The sequence below is a fragment of the Hylobates moloch genome, unplaced genomic scaffold (genome assembly GCF_009828535.3).
Source record: "Hylobates moloch isolate HMO894 unplaced genomic scaffold, HMol_V3 SCAFFOLD_1, whole genome shotgun sequence".
In the NCBI taxonomy this organism is placed as follows: domain Eukaryota; kingdom Metazoa; phylum Chordata; class Mammalia; order Primates; family Hylobatidae; genus Hylobates; species Hylobates moloch.
Window position 1 is genome coordinate 72,007,160 of NW_026652276.1, and position 17,610 is coordinate 72,024,769.

General features: G+C 40.8%; 1 protein-coding gene across 1 annotated transcript in view; it reads right to left on the minus strand.

Annotated features, from left to right (window-relative positions):
• The window catches only part of MYO3B (myosin IIIB), a 476,027-nt gene that overhangs the window by 157,617 nt on the left and 300,800 nt on the right, over positions 1-17,610 (minus strand). The window contains exons 26-28 of the mRNA XM_058435743.1: positions 4,961-5,072; positions 3,865-4,027; positions 1,850-1,930 (exon numbers count right to left, since the gene is read on the minus strand). Of these exons, the coding sequence (XP_058291726.1) occupies positions 1,850-1,930; positions 3,865-4,027; positions 4,961-5,072 (356 nt within the window). The remainder of the gene's footprint in view (positions 1-1,849; positions 1,931-3,864; positions 4,028-4,960; positions 5,073-17,610) is intronic.

The following is a 17,610-nucleotide window of genomic DNA, read 5'->3' on the forward strand; positions in this document are numbered from 1 at the left end:
TGGTGCCACCTTCATGCCCACCTAAGTAAGCCCCTGCAGACTCAGTTAATGGAAGTTCCCAACATCACTTGATAGGCAAGAACACTTTGGCTGCAAGGCTAAGAAAGGCGAGGTGCTTGCAAGGCTAAAAAAAAAGGAGGCACCCTTAAAGAAACGTGTTCTCTAAAGTTCCGCTGGGTGCTTGCAAGGCTAAAAAAAAAAAAAAAAAAAAAAAAGGAGGAGACACCCTTAAAGAAATATGCTTTTTAAAGTTCCACTGAGCAACATTATCCTTCCATGGTAGCCACCCCATAGGTGCTCCACTGAAAAGATACAATTATTACTATCCTGATAGCATGATGATGAAGCAGACCCATTTCTGTTTTACAGCAGTATTCACTTGGCATTCACAGAGGGCAAAACAGGGAGCACTCTAAAGATGATTTTCACTTAGGCAAAATTGGATTTATGATTCCTATATACTGAACTCAGTGGATCAACAATAAGCTCAAGCAAGTTTAAATTTTAAAACACATGTTGGGCTTTGTACCAAACTGCAAGATCAGAAATCAGTTCGGTACCCTCTTTTAATGAGAGATTATGTGTGTGTGTGCGTGTGTGTGTGTGTGTGTGTGTGTGTGTGTGTGTGTGTGTTGGGAGGCAGGCAAGTAGGGAACAAATGATGCACTTTGAGTTCTCTCTTAAGCTGTAACAAGAATTGCATCCCTCTTCCTGAGGCTTTGAAGTTGTAGAGCTTAGAATTCCTAGGGGATGGTGTTAAAAGTTAACATTTGCATTTTAATAGCACCCTTTCCTCCCAACTATTTTAGTTTTGAATGAAGACATCAGGCTTCTACAGTGGTCTAAGAGTTCTGTGAAGTTTACTTGGAGCCAGATTCTGGGCAGGGACTGCTTTGAAAAGGTTGCAGCTGTTTTATTTAAGAGTTTACTTCAAGCTCAGCAGTATGTGAAATCCTATCTCTCTCTCTGCTGCTGAGTCTACCAGCCTGGCTATTTCTCTCATTCTGTCTCTAATTTCTTGTGGCTCCTGGAGCTCAGGGGCCTGTTTCTTCCAGAGCCTCGAGTAGGAATATGCAGTTTCAAATGAGGGAAGGAGCCCAGCCTGGCACCCACAATGGACACAGCCATTTGCAGAAGAGCAGAGTGACTGAAGACCCAGAGAGGAGACGGATGAGTCAGAAACCAGAGCTTACACCTCTCAGGCTGCCAATAGCAAGCTGAGCCATAAGAGCCACCGTGTGCTCATGCGATGGGGCCCAGAGGACCATGATAGCCACATATAAGCCTGGATTTGGGAAACTCAGTTTGCTGGGAAACTCCCTGAGTGATTCCTCCTCTGTGATGCTAAGAAACAGGTCTTGTATATAATTAGAGAATTCCAAAATGGGAAGGCACCTTCTGGACCTTTTTAACCAGCGCTCTCATTTAAGAGATGAGGGACACGTGCCTCCGAGAGGGAAAGGGTTTTGTTCAGGTGGCAGTATGCAATGCTGACTCTATCCAAATGGCCTGTGTTCAAATGCTGGTTCTGCAACTGATGAACTGTGTGACGGTGGACAAGCCTCTTCACTTCTCAGTGCCTCAATTTCCTCCTCTATAATATCAGGTATACAAGAGAACCCAGTCAGAGCATCCTTAGCCAAGTGTGGCAAACAGCAAATGTTCATGCTCACTGTTAGCATCATAGTTATCACACAAGGAGGGTAGGAACACTAGGACTCCTGTCTCCCAGAACTCTTGACTTACTCCAGTGCTCCTGAATTATTAACCTTTCAGCTTTTCTACATTCATAGGAAGTTAGTCACAGAATACTTTAAAGTGGACACTATGAAAATGATGTTTTAATTACCTGCTTGATTATGAGCAGCAGACTCATTCCTTCTGTTGCTTATTTTCTTAAATTTCCTCCGAGCATCATATCCTCTCCAGGCTAAAAATATAAAACCATGTGCTAGGAATGACATTAATTTAAGAACGTGCCAGAGAATTGATATAAGCTGTTTTCCCCTCCAATCTATTGCCCATCTCATCCTCCCTCCTGCTTTCTCACTGAACAAAATAAGCAGAGGTACGTGATCTATGGCGAGAAGAGAGGCCTCTCTGTTCTCACAGCTTGGCTTTCAAGATGCTTCTGAGGGGTTGCTTTTGTTCACACAGTGATTTCCAGAACACTCTGGGTTCCACTGATGAATCACGTGGGACCCCTACTGCAGGTGAGGTGGTTTCCTATCATTCTAATCCCTGGAGACAGCTCTGTCTTCAAGACTTGGGGATATGATACAGGGGGAGGGGTTTGGGAGGGATGGTAGAAAGGAACTGGAATAGGCTGACCCTTTCAAAATCTGTTATTTGGGAGAAAAATATAAACATGAAAGTTGAAGAAGAGAAAAAACGGAGTAAAGGGAAATAATAAGTAGCACAACACTGTCATTTGCTGTGAGTGAATTCTGTGCCGAGAGGTATGCTGAGGGAGAGGAAGATGTGCAGTGGGAAGGGAAAAGGCAGGGAAGAAAGGTGAAGAAAAAGAGAGAAAAGAGGAAGGGACTCTCTGGGGCAAAGGTGGTAAGCCCTTTAGATACAAAACTGGGGCATTAAGCCACCCACGAGGAGCATAACGTCTCCCTTTGTTCCTCCCATCTCAGCATCACAACTCTCGAAGTTGCTGGGTGAGCTCATGAAGTCCAAAATAGACTGAGCCACATTAGGATTCTGGGTTATGAGAGCATAAGGGAAATCATCCACTTTGTTCAAGACCTGGTGCTTTCATAATCATTTGTCTATTGCACAGGAACTTAAATGTTTTGTGTAACACTAATAACACATATATGTAAACAAAGAGGCATTCACTAGGCAGGGCACATGAAAGAGATTAGCAACCTGTTCCCTTGGTTTATAAATTCCATCTGGACTAGAAAAGCCTTCTGGAAACAGCATTAGTAACTCTGGTACTGAACACCTGACCACAGAGCAGAAGTGTATATTATCTCAGTCATTCTGGGAGATGCGGCACATATCTGTGTGACTAGGGCTTTACTTCACTGGTCCATTTATACTGCCACTATCTATCCTGTCACTCATGTTGTAAAGACTTGTTTGCTTACCTGGAGGTCAGGGACCATGGCAGTTGTTGGGGCTCAGATAATAATTCTCCAAAATATGCTGCTTTGAACTTCAAACTTAGAGCACCTGGGTAGCAGCAAATGCAGGGAAGGGCTTTCTCTGAACTCTGCCTATCTATTAAAGGCTAGCTCCTCCAGAAGACATTCAACTGTGTGAATCCCTTCCCTAGATAGCTCCTCAACCAGGAGAAATTGATGCATACCCAGGAAGGAAGACTGGAGTAAATATCACCTAGAGGTCAGATAAACTTTGTCCCAGGCTATTGCCTGTTCTTTAGGCCCATTCATTTCCCTCGTAAACCTTTGAATATTCCCTTAAAATTATCTACATCCTCCACTTCCCTCTCCCCAATGAAGAGGGTATTTAAGCTTCAACCATCTGGCCTTTGAGTTTCATACTTTTTATGACTTGCATGTTAATAAATTTGTACGTCTTTTCTCCTGTTAATCTGTCTTTGTCAGTTTGTTTTATAGACTCAAATTATCAAACCTTCAGGGCACGGAAAGCAAGTTTCTTTCACCCCTACACAGTCTTGCTCATGGCTGCGATTTCAGCACCTAGCACAGAACCTGTGTAGTAGGCACTTGATACACATTTGATACACATTTGTTAGAGCAAGGAAGAAGGAAGGAAAGAAGGAAGGGAGGGAGGGAGACCACTTAGAAAACAAACAGTTGAGTATTCCCCAGTAGTTAAGGACATGCCAATACCCAGGGCAGTATTTATGAGAACTGGACCATTTACCTGACTGGATGGCAATGGCTCCCTTCTCTCTCTTCTCTCTGACTCTTTTGTATCTCCTGGCTCCAAGCCACCCCTTTGTATATGCCTGTAGCACAACCACTCTGCCTATGACTTCTCGAAGTAGCAAATTTAATTGCTCAACATGGTAATATTTGAGAAAAACCTGAAATGAGACATTAGTTTTAGCATTACATACGGGTTCCTCAACAGAAATTCACCCTACTACAGCATACTCTAAATGAAAATATTAAAGCAATGATATAAAGTTTATAGCGATGTGACTTATGCTCACATTACTGACTTCATGGGGGTAAATACAATTCTCCTTCTAAGATTGAGCCAATCCTTGATAATTGATGTAAAGAGATGATGAGGTCAACAGGGTTTTAGTGATTCCAAATGCTCTCCAGGCCTGTCTCGTGTCAGTCAGGAGTTCATTTTCTCAGTTTGAGCTCTATCTACTGTCTTTCTCCATAGCCTCTGATAAAGGTACCAACCAAGAGGACTGACCCAGCCAACAGTGGAAGTTCAGAGGGCGAGGTACCTGAATGATCCACAGTGATCTAATTTCTGTTGAGGAGGAGCAGTGTTGCCTTCGACACTCAGGCTGAGACTGGTTTTATGAGGCAATCAGGATGGACCATAAAAACCTGGGATCCTATGGGGACGTGATGTTCTCCCAAATGAAGAGCTACAGATGCTGAGACTAATAATCAGGCTATGCAGCAAATACCATGAGTCCAGTGAAAAAATGGACAAAACTCTACTAGAAACTCATCACTGCCATTAATATGATTTGTGTATTTACATGTGGTACTGGAATAAGCAGCATTGAGAAAAGAAACATTTTTAAATGAGCTCAAAGATCTCATTCTAAAAATGCTAAATGGCTCTCAAATTACATAGAGAACAGGAGGCAAACCCTCCTTCTCTACTCCCTAAGGTCCCCAACCTCTTAAGACCAGCAAAGATCATTGTTAGGTTGGGGTCTTGTTTGCTAAGCTACACAACTTGCAGAGCCATTCATGCCAGTGACATCACTGACAAGAGACAAAGAAATAATACGGGACAATTTGAACAATAAAGAACGAACTACCTTTGTTTTTCCCAGAACCCAGTGATCTAATCTGGACTTTTCCAAGATAGCCACACAGCTCTCTTTGCTAGCAAGAGGTGTTTGATGTGCTCTGAATGCCAAGTAATAATACCTGCAAAATAAAAGAGTTAAGTGAAGCATTTTCAGTCATCACCTGAGTCACCATAGAATTACTCGGGACCATTGACATACCTTGTTTTTTAATAGTAAATATTTGTCGAGCACCAATAATAGCATAGTAGGTAGTAAAAGATACAAAATTGATACTTATTAACTTGGCTCTTCCCTACTTTCATATGTTCTGCAATGTGTGTTTATTTCCCTTTTAATGTTGCTTTGCAATTCATATTCAGTGCATACTTGGTGCCTAGTGCATTCAAAATCAAAATAATCTTTTTAGAAAGCTGAAATTTAGACAACTCTCCTAGTGAAAGTAATACTCCTAAATATTAGTATTACTATTATAAAAAATAAATTCCATTGTATATATTTGGACTCTGCTTTGCAAAGTCCCATCTAAAGCAATTTGTAGATAGCAGAAGTGATCACAGCCTAACACTACTGATTCTGCTGAGCCATTCATCTTACTCAACGTATAGAGAAAGTGTATTTTCTTGATACAATCAGGAAAACCATATTTGTTTTCTTAAATTACTTCATTTTAGTGAACTTCTAAACTTTCAGATTAAAGAGTTTCAAAGAAGAACATTGTAGTGAAGGAAGGCCGGGTGCGGTGGCTCACGCCTGTAATCCCAGCACTTTTGGAGGCCTAGGCGGGCGGATCACGAGGTCAGGAGATCCAGACCATCCTGGCTAACACGGTGAAACCCCGTCTCTACTAAAAACACAAAAAATTAGCCAGGCAAGGTGGCGGGCGCCTGTAGTCCCAGCTACTCGGGAGGCTGAGGCAGGAGAATGGTGTGAACCCCCGGGGAGTGGAGCCTGCAGTGAGCCGAGATCACGCCACTGCACTCCAGCCTGGGCAACAGAGCGAGACTCTGTCTCAAAAAAAAAAAAAAAAAAATTGTAGTGAAGGAAAAGTATTTTTTTTTTTTTTTTTTCTGAGGCAGAATTTCGCTCTTGTTGCCCAGGCTAGAGTCCAGTGGCACCATCTCGGCTCACTGCAACCTCTGCCTCCTGGGTTCAAGCGATTCTCCTGCCTCAGCCTCCCGAGTAGGTGGGATTACAGGCATCCGCCACCACATCCAGCTAATTTTGTATTTTTAGTAGAGACGGGGTTTCACCATGTTGGTCAGGCTGGTCTTGAACTCCTGACTTCAGGTGATCCACCCGCCTTAGTGTCCCAAAATGCTGGGATTACAGGCGTGAGCCACCATGCCCAGCCAGGAAAAATATCTTTTCTTCACCCATCCAAGTTCACAGCTGAGGCCCCTAGAACAAGAGACAGATTAACAAGAGAAATGCGTACAAATTCATTTAACGTAAGTTTTAAGTGACACAGAGGCTTCATAAGGAAATGAAAACCTGAAGAAACAATTAGGCTTGTGTATTTTTTTTTTTTGAGACAGAGTCTCGCTCTGTTGCCCAGGCTGGAGTGCAGTGGCGTGATCTCGGCTCACTACAAGCTCCGCCCCCTGAGTTCACACCATTCTCCTGCCTCAGCCTCCCGAGTAGCTGGGACTACAGGCACCCACCACTGTGCCCGGCTAATTTTTTGTATTTTTAGTAGAGACAGGGTTTCACCGTGTTAGCCAGGATGGTCTCGATCTCCTGACCTCATGATCCACCCGCATTGGCCTCCCAAAGTGCTGGGATTACAGGCGTGAGCCACCACGCCCGGCCTAGACTTGTGTATTTCTATGCCAACTTTGATGAAGAAGCGGATAATCGCGGAGAAACAGAATTGAAAAAAGAGTTTATTACCCTAATGGTAATTAACTGAGGAAATTTAGCAAGACCTGTTTGTTCAGATTCTTCTCTGTGTCCCTGTGTCTTCAGAGATACAAATGTTCCTTTTCTCTGGGTATAGGAAGAGCACCTTTCACATGTGGTCTTATGACCTGCTTTAGGGCAGAAGGGCAGGAGAAGGTGAGAGTGACCTTCCTGCCTCTGCTATTTTCTCAAATGCTACAGTGCCATATTTTGGGGTAGTGTGTCCTGAACTCCATCATTACCAAAAGGGTTTTTTCCTCCCCTTTTCTTTCTTCTCCTTTATTCTCCCTGTTTTTAAAAAATATAACTTGTTGAGGCACCAGGCATAGTGGCTCATTCCTACAATCCCAGTACTTTGAGAGGCCAAAGTGGGAGGATCACTTAAGCTCAGGAGTTCGAGACCAGCCTGGGCAACATAGCCAAATCCCATCTCTGCAAAAAATTTAAAAAATTAGCCAGGCATGGTGACATGTGCCTGTAGTCCCAGCTACTTGGGAGGCTTGAGCCCAGAGTTTGGGGCTGCAGTGAGCCATGATCACACCACTGCACTCTAGCCTGGGTGACACAAGGAGATCTTGTTTCAAAATTAAAAAATATACATATATATAAATATGTATTATATATATTATACTTATGTATTATATATAACTTTTTGAATATATTATCCTTTTAGAAAATCTCACCTTAGTTTTTCTTTAGAAAACTTGCAAGGCGTTTTTTTCTCTGCTCTTTGCTGCCATCTATAATTAAGTTCAACCCCTTGAAAACTTTGAAATAAACTTAATTTCTTTGTCAAAGGATTTTCCTGCCATTCCTCAAACGAGATTAAACTGATATTTTGAAATTACTTTTAAATATAGAGCTGTTTTTACTTTTTAAAATGTGAAAGATATCCCTCCCCCCTGCCAAATATATCCATATCTTCCTGTTTATGGAAGAATAAGCGTACCTAATTAGTACTTGACTCATTCAACTTTATCTTCCTGCTACAAGATTATTTTGCAAGTTAGGGTATAATGCTGAATTTGCTGGAAACATTTGCATTCAGAAACCCTGGGGCTGTTTCCAAGGCTCTGAATCTCTGTTTCCACCTTTGGGGAGGAACCTGAACCTGAACCTGAACAGCTCTCTGAACCTGAACAGTGGCCAAGACCAGATGATGCTAGATCATTTGGCAGAACCCAGGAACCTGCTCATAGCAGATATCTTCCAGAGCTAAGTGGGAGGAGGGAAAGCCAGGAGTCAAGCTTAGACCTTTCTCTGGACAGTTCATGGCATCAGCACAGATTCTTCAGCCCCAGGTTCTCCAGGACTGTAGTTCTGCTTATGATTTCTCTGACTTGGATTTGGCCACAGCAAAAAGATTGTGTCATGGAGCACACAGGGAATGGCTGGCAAATCTATTGCGGTGAGAAAAGTCAGTGGTAAAATCAGGATTTCCTACACTTTTAGGACCAGCCATTTATAACATGGGCTCCACTGGCGTTAAGTAGCCCAGGCTTGCTTATGGTGAACGCTCAGTGTTACTGGTGATGAAGTATTTAAAGAATCTAATGAATGACCAGCACCTTGAAAGATATAAGAGGAGTGCAAGTTATGTTCCAGTTCACCAGTCAAAGATTTATACTTATTTTTCGGACATCTGTGGGTGTTTTTTTTAGCAACTGTTAGTTTCTAAATAGGCAGAATGTATTCTGAACATTAATATTAGAACTTAACTTTGATTTTCAGTCCATCAACCAAAACATCTTAATTTATTATGATAATAATATTCATATCTAGCTTAGTTCAGAAAGACATGGGTAACAGTACTATATGTAAAGAGGTAGTTTTCAAAATATAGTGAAGAAACATGAAAGTGACACATCTATAGTAATCAAGTAAGAAAAGCATAATGTGTTTCCTTCATGGAATAATTTTGGATTCTAGCAGGTACCATGGTGATAAATCGCTTTGAGCTCCTGTGTACTTCAATGTAAAGGCTAAGCTGAAAGGAACCAAGCCAAGAGGTCCATCAGGAAGGGAGAGTTTTCTGGAAAGATCCATTTTACCCCTTTCCTGAAGCAGTATGATGAGTTAAGCAAAAGATATGCAACAGCAAAATAATAAATGTAAAAGTCTGTCTTAAGAATCTGCACACTTGAGGGCACTGCAAAAACCAGACTTCCCTGAACTGCCTCTTCTAAGTAGAATTGATTTTATATATTGGAGTCTGAGCACTGAGTTCAGAGTCAGAAGATCTCTGTCTCTAACTGTGGGTGAGTCACTCACCTCTCTGTACCTAACTTTCCACAAGTGGGAATAGGAACCAGATAAGTGGTTCTTAACTCTTATCTTGGGTAGGGAGAAGGACACGGGGCTCAACGCTCTGTGAAAGTCTGGTAAAAGCTATACACTTTCTATCTTGGAAAATGCTGTTAACACAACACATTGCATACAATGTCAAGAAATCCACGTAACTTCTTTTTCTTCTTCTTCTTTTTTTTTTTTTTTGAGACACTGTTTAACTCTGTTGCCCAGGCTGGAGTACAGTGGTGTGATCTGAGTGCTCTGCAACCTCTGCCTCCCAGGTTCAAGCAATTCTCATGCCTCAGCCCCCTGAGTAGCTGGGATTACAGGCATATACCACCACACCTGGCTAACCTTTGTATTTTTAGTAGAGATGGGGTTTCACCATATTGGCCAGGCAGATCTTGAATTCCTGACCTCAAGTGATCTGCCCACCTCAGCCTCCCAAAGTGCTGAGATTACAGGCATGAGCCAACGCATCTGGCCCCACATAACTTCTGATGGCCCTCAAGGACCAAAGAGCACTTCCTGCTACAGAGCTTTATGAAGACATAAATTTCTCAAGGCTTCATTTTATTAAAACATATAAGCTATCAAAATAGTATATACCCAGTTGAAAAATATCTCTATTCAAAAAATGTCATTTTATTTTCTGTCTAAAATGTTTTGTTGCATGGAATGCAGGCTGTTCAAGGAAGAGTTTTTAAATATAACAGGCAAAGCAGTTTGTTAGCAAAAGCAACAGGCAACTAGAGATACATCCTCCTGCATTTAAATTATGGAATCATAAACTGGAAGGATCTGTAAGATTCCAGGATATGTTTGTTTAATATTGCTGCATAACAAATTACTTCAAAATTTAATGTCTTAAAAACAGATATTTATCATCACACAGTTTCTGAGGGTCAGGAATTCAGGAGCAGCTTATTTCTGGCCCAGGGTCTCTCATGAGATTACAGTCAAGATGTCAGCCACGGCTGCAGTCATCTGAAAGCCTGATTGGCACTGGAGGATCCATTTCCAAGGTGACTCACTCACAAGGCTGTTGGTGGCAAGATTCCATTCCTCACTGGCTGTTGGCAGGAGGCCTCAGCATCTTGCCACATGGGCCTCTCCAGGGGACTACCTGAGTCCCTTCATTATATAGAAGATGGCTTCCTTCAGAACAAAGCGTCTTGGGGTTGGGGTGGGGCCAGAGAGGGAGAGAAAGAGAAGAATTTGCAATGTGTTTTATGGCCTAGGCTTAGAAGTGACATACTCTCATTTCTTCTATATTCTTCTATTCCTTAGAAGTGAGTCACTAAGTCCAGATCACATTCAGTGGGAGAGGAATGAAGGGAGGAATATCAAATAATTTGTAGACATGTGTTAAAGCCACCATAAAAGATCTCTCAAGCTCATCAAGTCTTCTGTCTAGTAATGATAACAAAAAACCACTCTTAATGATATAAAATGACTTCTCCAAGATGACGGATTAAATGACAGAGGCTAAAATTATTATCCAAGGTCACTGATGTCCAGGTCATTAATATTTTTAAACAACTGACAAGACTCCAGCTAATGAAGTTTAATTTTTGATGCAAGGGGAAAAAAAACAAGCAAGAGTAAAGTTAAATGCTACTTCTTGACAGAAAAGAAAAGACTGATAAACTTGCCTACACAAAAATAAAATTTTTCTACCTGAAAAAAAATTGGAGATTTGGGAAGAACTGATCTCTTTTAGTTCTTCAGCTTTTGTTTGTTTAGATATAAGGGTTTTCCATGTTACACTTTATTATGCTCTTTATAGACAGCATAATATATATTTTATATATTTCCAACAAAATGCTGTTGTTTGGAATATAGGCACATCCCTCATCAAATCAATGGTGGTTAATTTCTTGGCCTATTTAACTGATTTAACTTGAGGGGTATTACCTTTGAGGGCAGAAGGGAGCTTGCATTTCCCTTTATTCTCCTTTCTTATGTTCTTTAGTGCAAATGAAGAAAAATCTTTGGTAAGACAGAGTAGAGAAACAGAGACTTTGTTAAATGCACCACAGTTGCCCTATGAGAACTGGTCCATGTCAGCAAAAACAAGGTTTGTGGTCTTTGCTCTGGCTCCACTCAGAAGAATGTGAAGGACATAAGTCTGAGAAATTGTAATGACCAAACATTGCTTTTCCAGGATAGAGCCAGAAACAAAGTCTATCAGGTCTCCAAGAACTTCCAGGCTTTCCCCCAGAGGAAGCAGAACCTTAGAGAGAAGACAGGTAGGAGAGACTGAGGGCACTATGGAGAAGGAGTGAAGAGGGAATGCGGCCCTGGACTCTATTCGACATGAGCTCTGTATTTCTGAAAGACAACTTAATTATGGAGGAAAAGAAGTGTTTAGAAATTTTGGAATCTTTGTGTGTTCTTGATCAGTTGACAGATTATTTCTTAGGTTATTTTCGTTCACGTAAAGAACTAGTACCTGACCTCTTTCAACACAACATAGGCAAAACTGAACTGAACTTAACTGATCAGACTTCAGACTCTACTACCACATGTCGAGAGCTACCACCTAGGCAGCTAGAATTTATAGGACAGAAAACTAGGAGAGAGCTAAAGATAAAGAGAACCCTGGAGATCGGTGGAGGATATCCTCAAGCATTCAGCAGAGTACTAACTGGCATATGCATACCAGGAAATTATCCAAGGCTGGAAAGAACCATCTGAGAGGATTAGAGGGAATAGTGCCTGGTGCTTACAAAGGGCTGGCAATACCAGCTGCTTATGCCAGCCCGACCAGTTGACCTCATAATTCATAGGACAATAGAGTACTCAGAAGGACCTTACTTCATAGTGAGGAAATATTAGTCATTAACACAGCTCTGGTTCTACCTATCTTTTTTTTTTTTTTTTTTTTTTTTTTTGAGACGGAGTCTCATCTCTGTCACCCAGGCTGAAGTACAACGTTGAGATCCAGCCTCTCACTGCAGACTCTGCCTCCCAGATTCAAGCGATTCTCCCGCCTCAGCTTCCTGAGTAGCTGGGATTGCAGGCATGCGCCACCACACCTGGCTAATTTTTGTATTTTTAGTAGAGACAGGGTTTTCTCACGTTGACCAGGCTGGTCTTGAACTCCTGACTCAAGTGATCTGCCACCCCGGCCTTCCAAAGTGCTGACATGGGTACATGACACATTTACCATAATATACCATATTCTGTTTCATAAAATATGACTTAATAAATTAAAAAATACATGGCCAGGCACAGTGGCTCATGCCTGTAATCCCAGCACTTTGGGAGGCCATGGTGGGCGGATCATGAGGTCAGGAGATCAAGACCGTCCTGGCTAACGCGGTGAAACCCCATCTCTACTAAAAATACAAAAAATTAGCCAGGCACGGTGGTGGGCACCTATAGTCCCAGCTATTCGGGAGGCTGAGGCAGGAGAATGGCGTAAACCCAGGAGGTGGAGGCTGCACTACACTCCACTACACTCCAGCCTGGGTGACAGAGCGAGACTCCTCTCAAAAAAAAAAAAAAAAAAAAAAATTAATTAATTAATTAAAAAATACTCAAGCCACACAAGTATGTTCTCTGGCCACAGTGGAATTAAATTAGAAATCAACAACAGAAAGATATCTGGAAAATTCCCAAATATTTATGAAGAGACTTCTAAATTACCCAGAGGCCAGAGAAAAAAATCAAAAAGAAAATTGGAATGTACTTTAAATTAAATAAAAATGAAAATACAATGTATCAAGATTTGATTGCTAAAGCAGTATTTAGAAATGTGTAGTGTTAAAAACTTATCAGGAAAGAATGGTCTCAAATACGTGACCTCACCTCCACCATAAGAAATTAGAAAAAGAAGAGCAAATTAAACCCAGAGTAAGCAGAATAAAGGAAATAATAAAGATCAAAGTAGAAGTCAATGAAATATAAAATAGGAAAGCAATTGATAAAACCAAAAGCTGGTTTTCTGAGAAAGTTAATAAAATTGGTAAACCTCTTTCCATACAGATCAGATAAAAAGGAAAAGAAGAAACAAATTACCAATATCAGGTATGAGATTGGTGATATCCTATAGTTTCTACAAATATTAAAAGAATAATCAGGGAAATATTATGAATGACTTTATGCCGTACCAATAAGCTAAAGAGAAAAAGCATATGATCCTAATAAATGAAAAAAAGCATTTGACAAAATCCAACATCTAATTCTTACTAAAGATTTAAAAAAATTAATACTTTCAACAACCTCAAACTAGTTGACAACTTTCTGAATCTTGATTTTTAAAAGATATCTATGAAAAACTTAAAGCTAACACCATATTTAATGGTGAAAAGCTGAATGCTATCCTCCTAAGGTTAGGAACAAATCAAGATGTCCACTCTCATCACTTCTATTCAACATTGTACCAGATGTCCTAGCCAGCACAATAAGACAAAAAAATAACATCCATGTTTGAAGGGCATAAGGAGAACTGTCTTAACTTGAAGATGACACAATTATTTGTATAGAAAATCCAATGTAATCTACAAAAAAGCTACCATAACTATTGAGTGAATTTAGTAAGGCTTTAGGATAAAGATCAATATACAAAAATCATTGTACTTCTATATATTAGCAATAAACAATTAGAAACTGAAAATGAGGCCGGGTGTGGTGGCTCACGCCTGTAATCCCAGCACTTTGGGAGGCCGAGGAGGGTGGATCACGAGGTCAGGAGATCAAGACCATCCTGGCTAACACGGTGAAACCCCATCTCTACTAAAAGTACAAAAAATTAGCCGGGCGTGGTAGCAGACGCCTGTAGTCCCAGCTACTTGGGAGGCTGAGGCAGGAGAATGGCTTGAACCTGGGAAGCGGTGGTTGCAGTGAGCCGAGATCGCACCACTGCACTCCAGCCTGGGCAACAGTGCAAGACTCCGTCTCAAAAAAAAAAAAAGAAACTGAAAATGAAAAAATATAATTTGTAATAGCATTTTAATGTAAAATAAATAGGGATAACTCTGACAATGTGTAAAACCTGTACACTGAAAACTACAAAACATTGGCTAAAAAAAATTAAAGAAGACCTAAATAAATGGAGAGAGATATCATGTTTATAGGTCAGAAGAATTAATATTGTTATTATTTAAGTAAAGCAGATTACACTCTATAATGTGGGTGGGCCTCATAAAATTAGTTGAAAGCCTTAAAAGATTGAAGTCCCATGAGGAGGAAGAAAGGGATTCTGTCTCTAGACTGTACTGAGTCTACACACCACACACACTTACCCACACTTACACACACACACACATACCCTACTGGTTTTGTTTCTCTGGAGAACCCTGATTGCTCTCATATAGGTAAACTGGGGAGACAGAGCCAACCTTGGTGATCAACTTACAATATTGCTGAAGGTAGAGGTAAGTTCTGTGCAAAACCACAAATGGTAGAAGGTTGTTTTTAGTGACTGCCTTCCCTATCATTTCTCTTCTCTTTGTTCACTGACTACCCAAGTTCCCCACAGATCTGGGGGCTTCTGCACTGCACACTAGGGATCTAGGACACCCCAATCCTGTTGTTCCTCCTCACACTCACAAACAGATCTTCCCTGCCCTACGTCAAAACTCTGTGCCTGGGCATTCCCACAGGGCTGTCTCTGCAAGGGACTGGCTGGGTCCTTTAGCAAACATTTAAATCCTGAGAGGGAACTTAAAATCATTGATAAAAAACTCTTTCGTTGTACAGAGGAGAAAGCCAGAGAGAATCGGCCCAAGATGAGAAATTTAGTAAGTGGAAGATCTGAGGCTTACCAGGTCTTCTAATTCAGGCTTCTTTACACTTATCAAATCTTCCTAGCTCTTCCTGTGTGCACCTGGTATCTTTGACTCTCTAGCAGGCGCTTTCAATGCTCCAGCACCTTTCACCTCATTGGAACTCATGAGTGTTTACAGGTATCTGGAATATCAGGCTTTTGACTTAAAGTGTTGATTTCTTCTATCTGAGTACCAGCAGTCTGGCTCTCCTTGACATATGTGTGAGGGATCCTAAGAATATTCTATTTGGGGCCGGGCGCGGTGGCTCACGCTTGTAATCCCAGCACTTTGGGAGGCCGAGGTGGGCGGATCACGAGGTCAGGAGATCGAGACCACGGTGAAACCCCGTCTCTACTAAAAATACAAAAAATTAGCCGGGCGTGGTGGCGGGTGCCTGTAGTCCCAGCTACTCGGAGAGGCTGAGGCAGGAGAATGGCGCGAACCTGGGAGGCGGAGCTTGAAGTGAGCCGAGATCGCACCACTGCACTCCAGCCTGGGCGACAAAGCGAGACTCCGTTTCAAAAAAAAAAAAAAAAAAAGAATATTCTATTTGGATTAGTGTATCAGGAAGGTGCTTCTGTTTCAGTAGAAAGCTATATACATTGTCTTTAAAATACCTTTCTGGGTTATCAGATTATTAGAGTCCTGTTATCCCCTTTGGCCATTTTGCAACTCTTTCTAAATTCCAACTGATAAACAGATATGTAAATTCTGTCCAGCCTGATAATGATTCTAACTGACTTCCTCCCCACTGCAGAAAACCAGTTTTATTTCCATTTGCAATTCATCCCAACATTCTTTTATTTCATATAAGCTATGCTAGTTTGACTCTTCCTTTAAACTGATTATAACATCTGCCTAGTTCCCTCATAACATATGAATAAAATAAATTCTTTTTAACACATTCATCTTTATTTCTATATGCCAGTCATGATTTTATCTTCTTCTGAACTTTTTTTTTTAACAAAGGAAAGAAAGAAGCACAAAAATCTAGGCTATAGATCCAGGTTTGACACAAAGGCGCACACACAAATGGGCAAGTTTTGAGGTAGGAATTCTTCATACCTGGGTAGACCCAATGCTATCAAGCAATCCTAAAAGGCCTACCTAGTAGGCTAAAATAAATAAATAAATAAATAAAACAAATAAATAAAACCACTGCCACTTTTCTACTTATAATCTTTGAAGTGGAAAATATTGGTGGAATATGTTCATGTTGGACTTTACCAAGAAAGTCAAACTATTTCCCAAAGAGATTACACCAATTTATGTCCTCACCACTAGAATATGAGAGTCCCACTGCTCTCTAACTATGACAATCTATGGAATTAACAGACTTATTGGTTACTGCCAAAATAGGTATAACATGGTGTTAAATTGTGGTTTTAATTTGTATTTCCTTGATTAAAGAGGCTGTACTTTTCCTTTTGTTTTCAATGATGTTCTCTCACAATGAACAATGAATTTTATTTCTCTATTTTTTTTCCCCATGGTTACTCTTACTCCTGGAAGGGAGAGGAGAAAGAAGAATCACCATTTTTGATAAAAATTGTATTAGCGTGGGAGATGGCTTACGTTTTTTATTTGCACCTCTCATTTTGGTCATTCTGCTCCTGCATTTTTACACTGGGGAAGGATTTGTATGTTTTAAGGATGGCTTTGAAATCCTAACCTAGAATGAATGAGCTCTGCTTTGATTCCTCCCTCCAATTGAGTTTTGCATTCAAAGGCATATAAAACATCTGCAGCCAGCTTGGAGATTTGCACAACCCTAAGTCAATGTGAAAATTTATCTCAAGGCTAATTATACAGACTGAAACTTTTTTTTTATTTCCAAAGACTTTAAACAAATTCCTTCTTTTAGAATGGATCATTCACTCTGTATAGTTTTAGGGCTTTGGTATAACCATGTTGTCACCATTCACCACTTTGTAAATCAAATTGGTTTTTCATCTCCATTAACTAAAACTTTACGTAGGATCTATTGATGTATCAGGCATGGGTAGAAGTGCTGAATGACATAAGAAAGCAATGCACACAATTTCCCTGCCCTCATGAAGCTTTATATTCTAGTAGGGAAGATAAACATAAACAAAAATATGAAGGACATCATTTTGGATAAGGATAAGAATAAAAGATCAGTGTGAGAAGGTCAATGAGTATACTTTGGGGGTATATTTTGGCAGGCAGCCTGAAGCAACCAGGATAGTGATGAAACTTAAGCCATGTCTTATGAGAAACTGATGAAGAGGCTGGGAACGTGGAGCTTAAAAACAAAAAGACTTAGCAGGGTCTCTTAAACAGTCATATGCAGACCACCTGCATCAGAATCACCTGGAGATATAATGAAAGATGTGGATTCCTGCACCACACTCCAGACATAGAATCGGAATCTCTGGGGCTGAGCCTTGGGAGTCTATATTTTAATAAACTCCTACAGTGATATTGAGTACTAAAGTTTGAGAACCACTGACTTAGGGGAACATGATAATTGACTGCCATCAAGTGGAGAAGGGAGATGATTTGTTCAGTAAAGCCCAGAGGGCAGAACTGGGGTAGATGCTTAGAAGCTTTGAAGAATGGTTTCCTATGGTCAGGATTATGAAGGACATGATGGTGATCAGACATCTCAACACAGGGAATGGGTTACTTCAGGAGCTGGGGAGTGAATTTGTAAACCCTGAATCTATT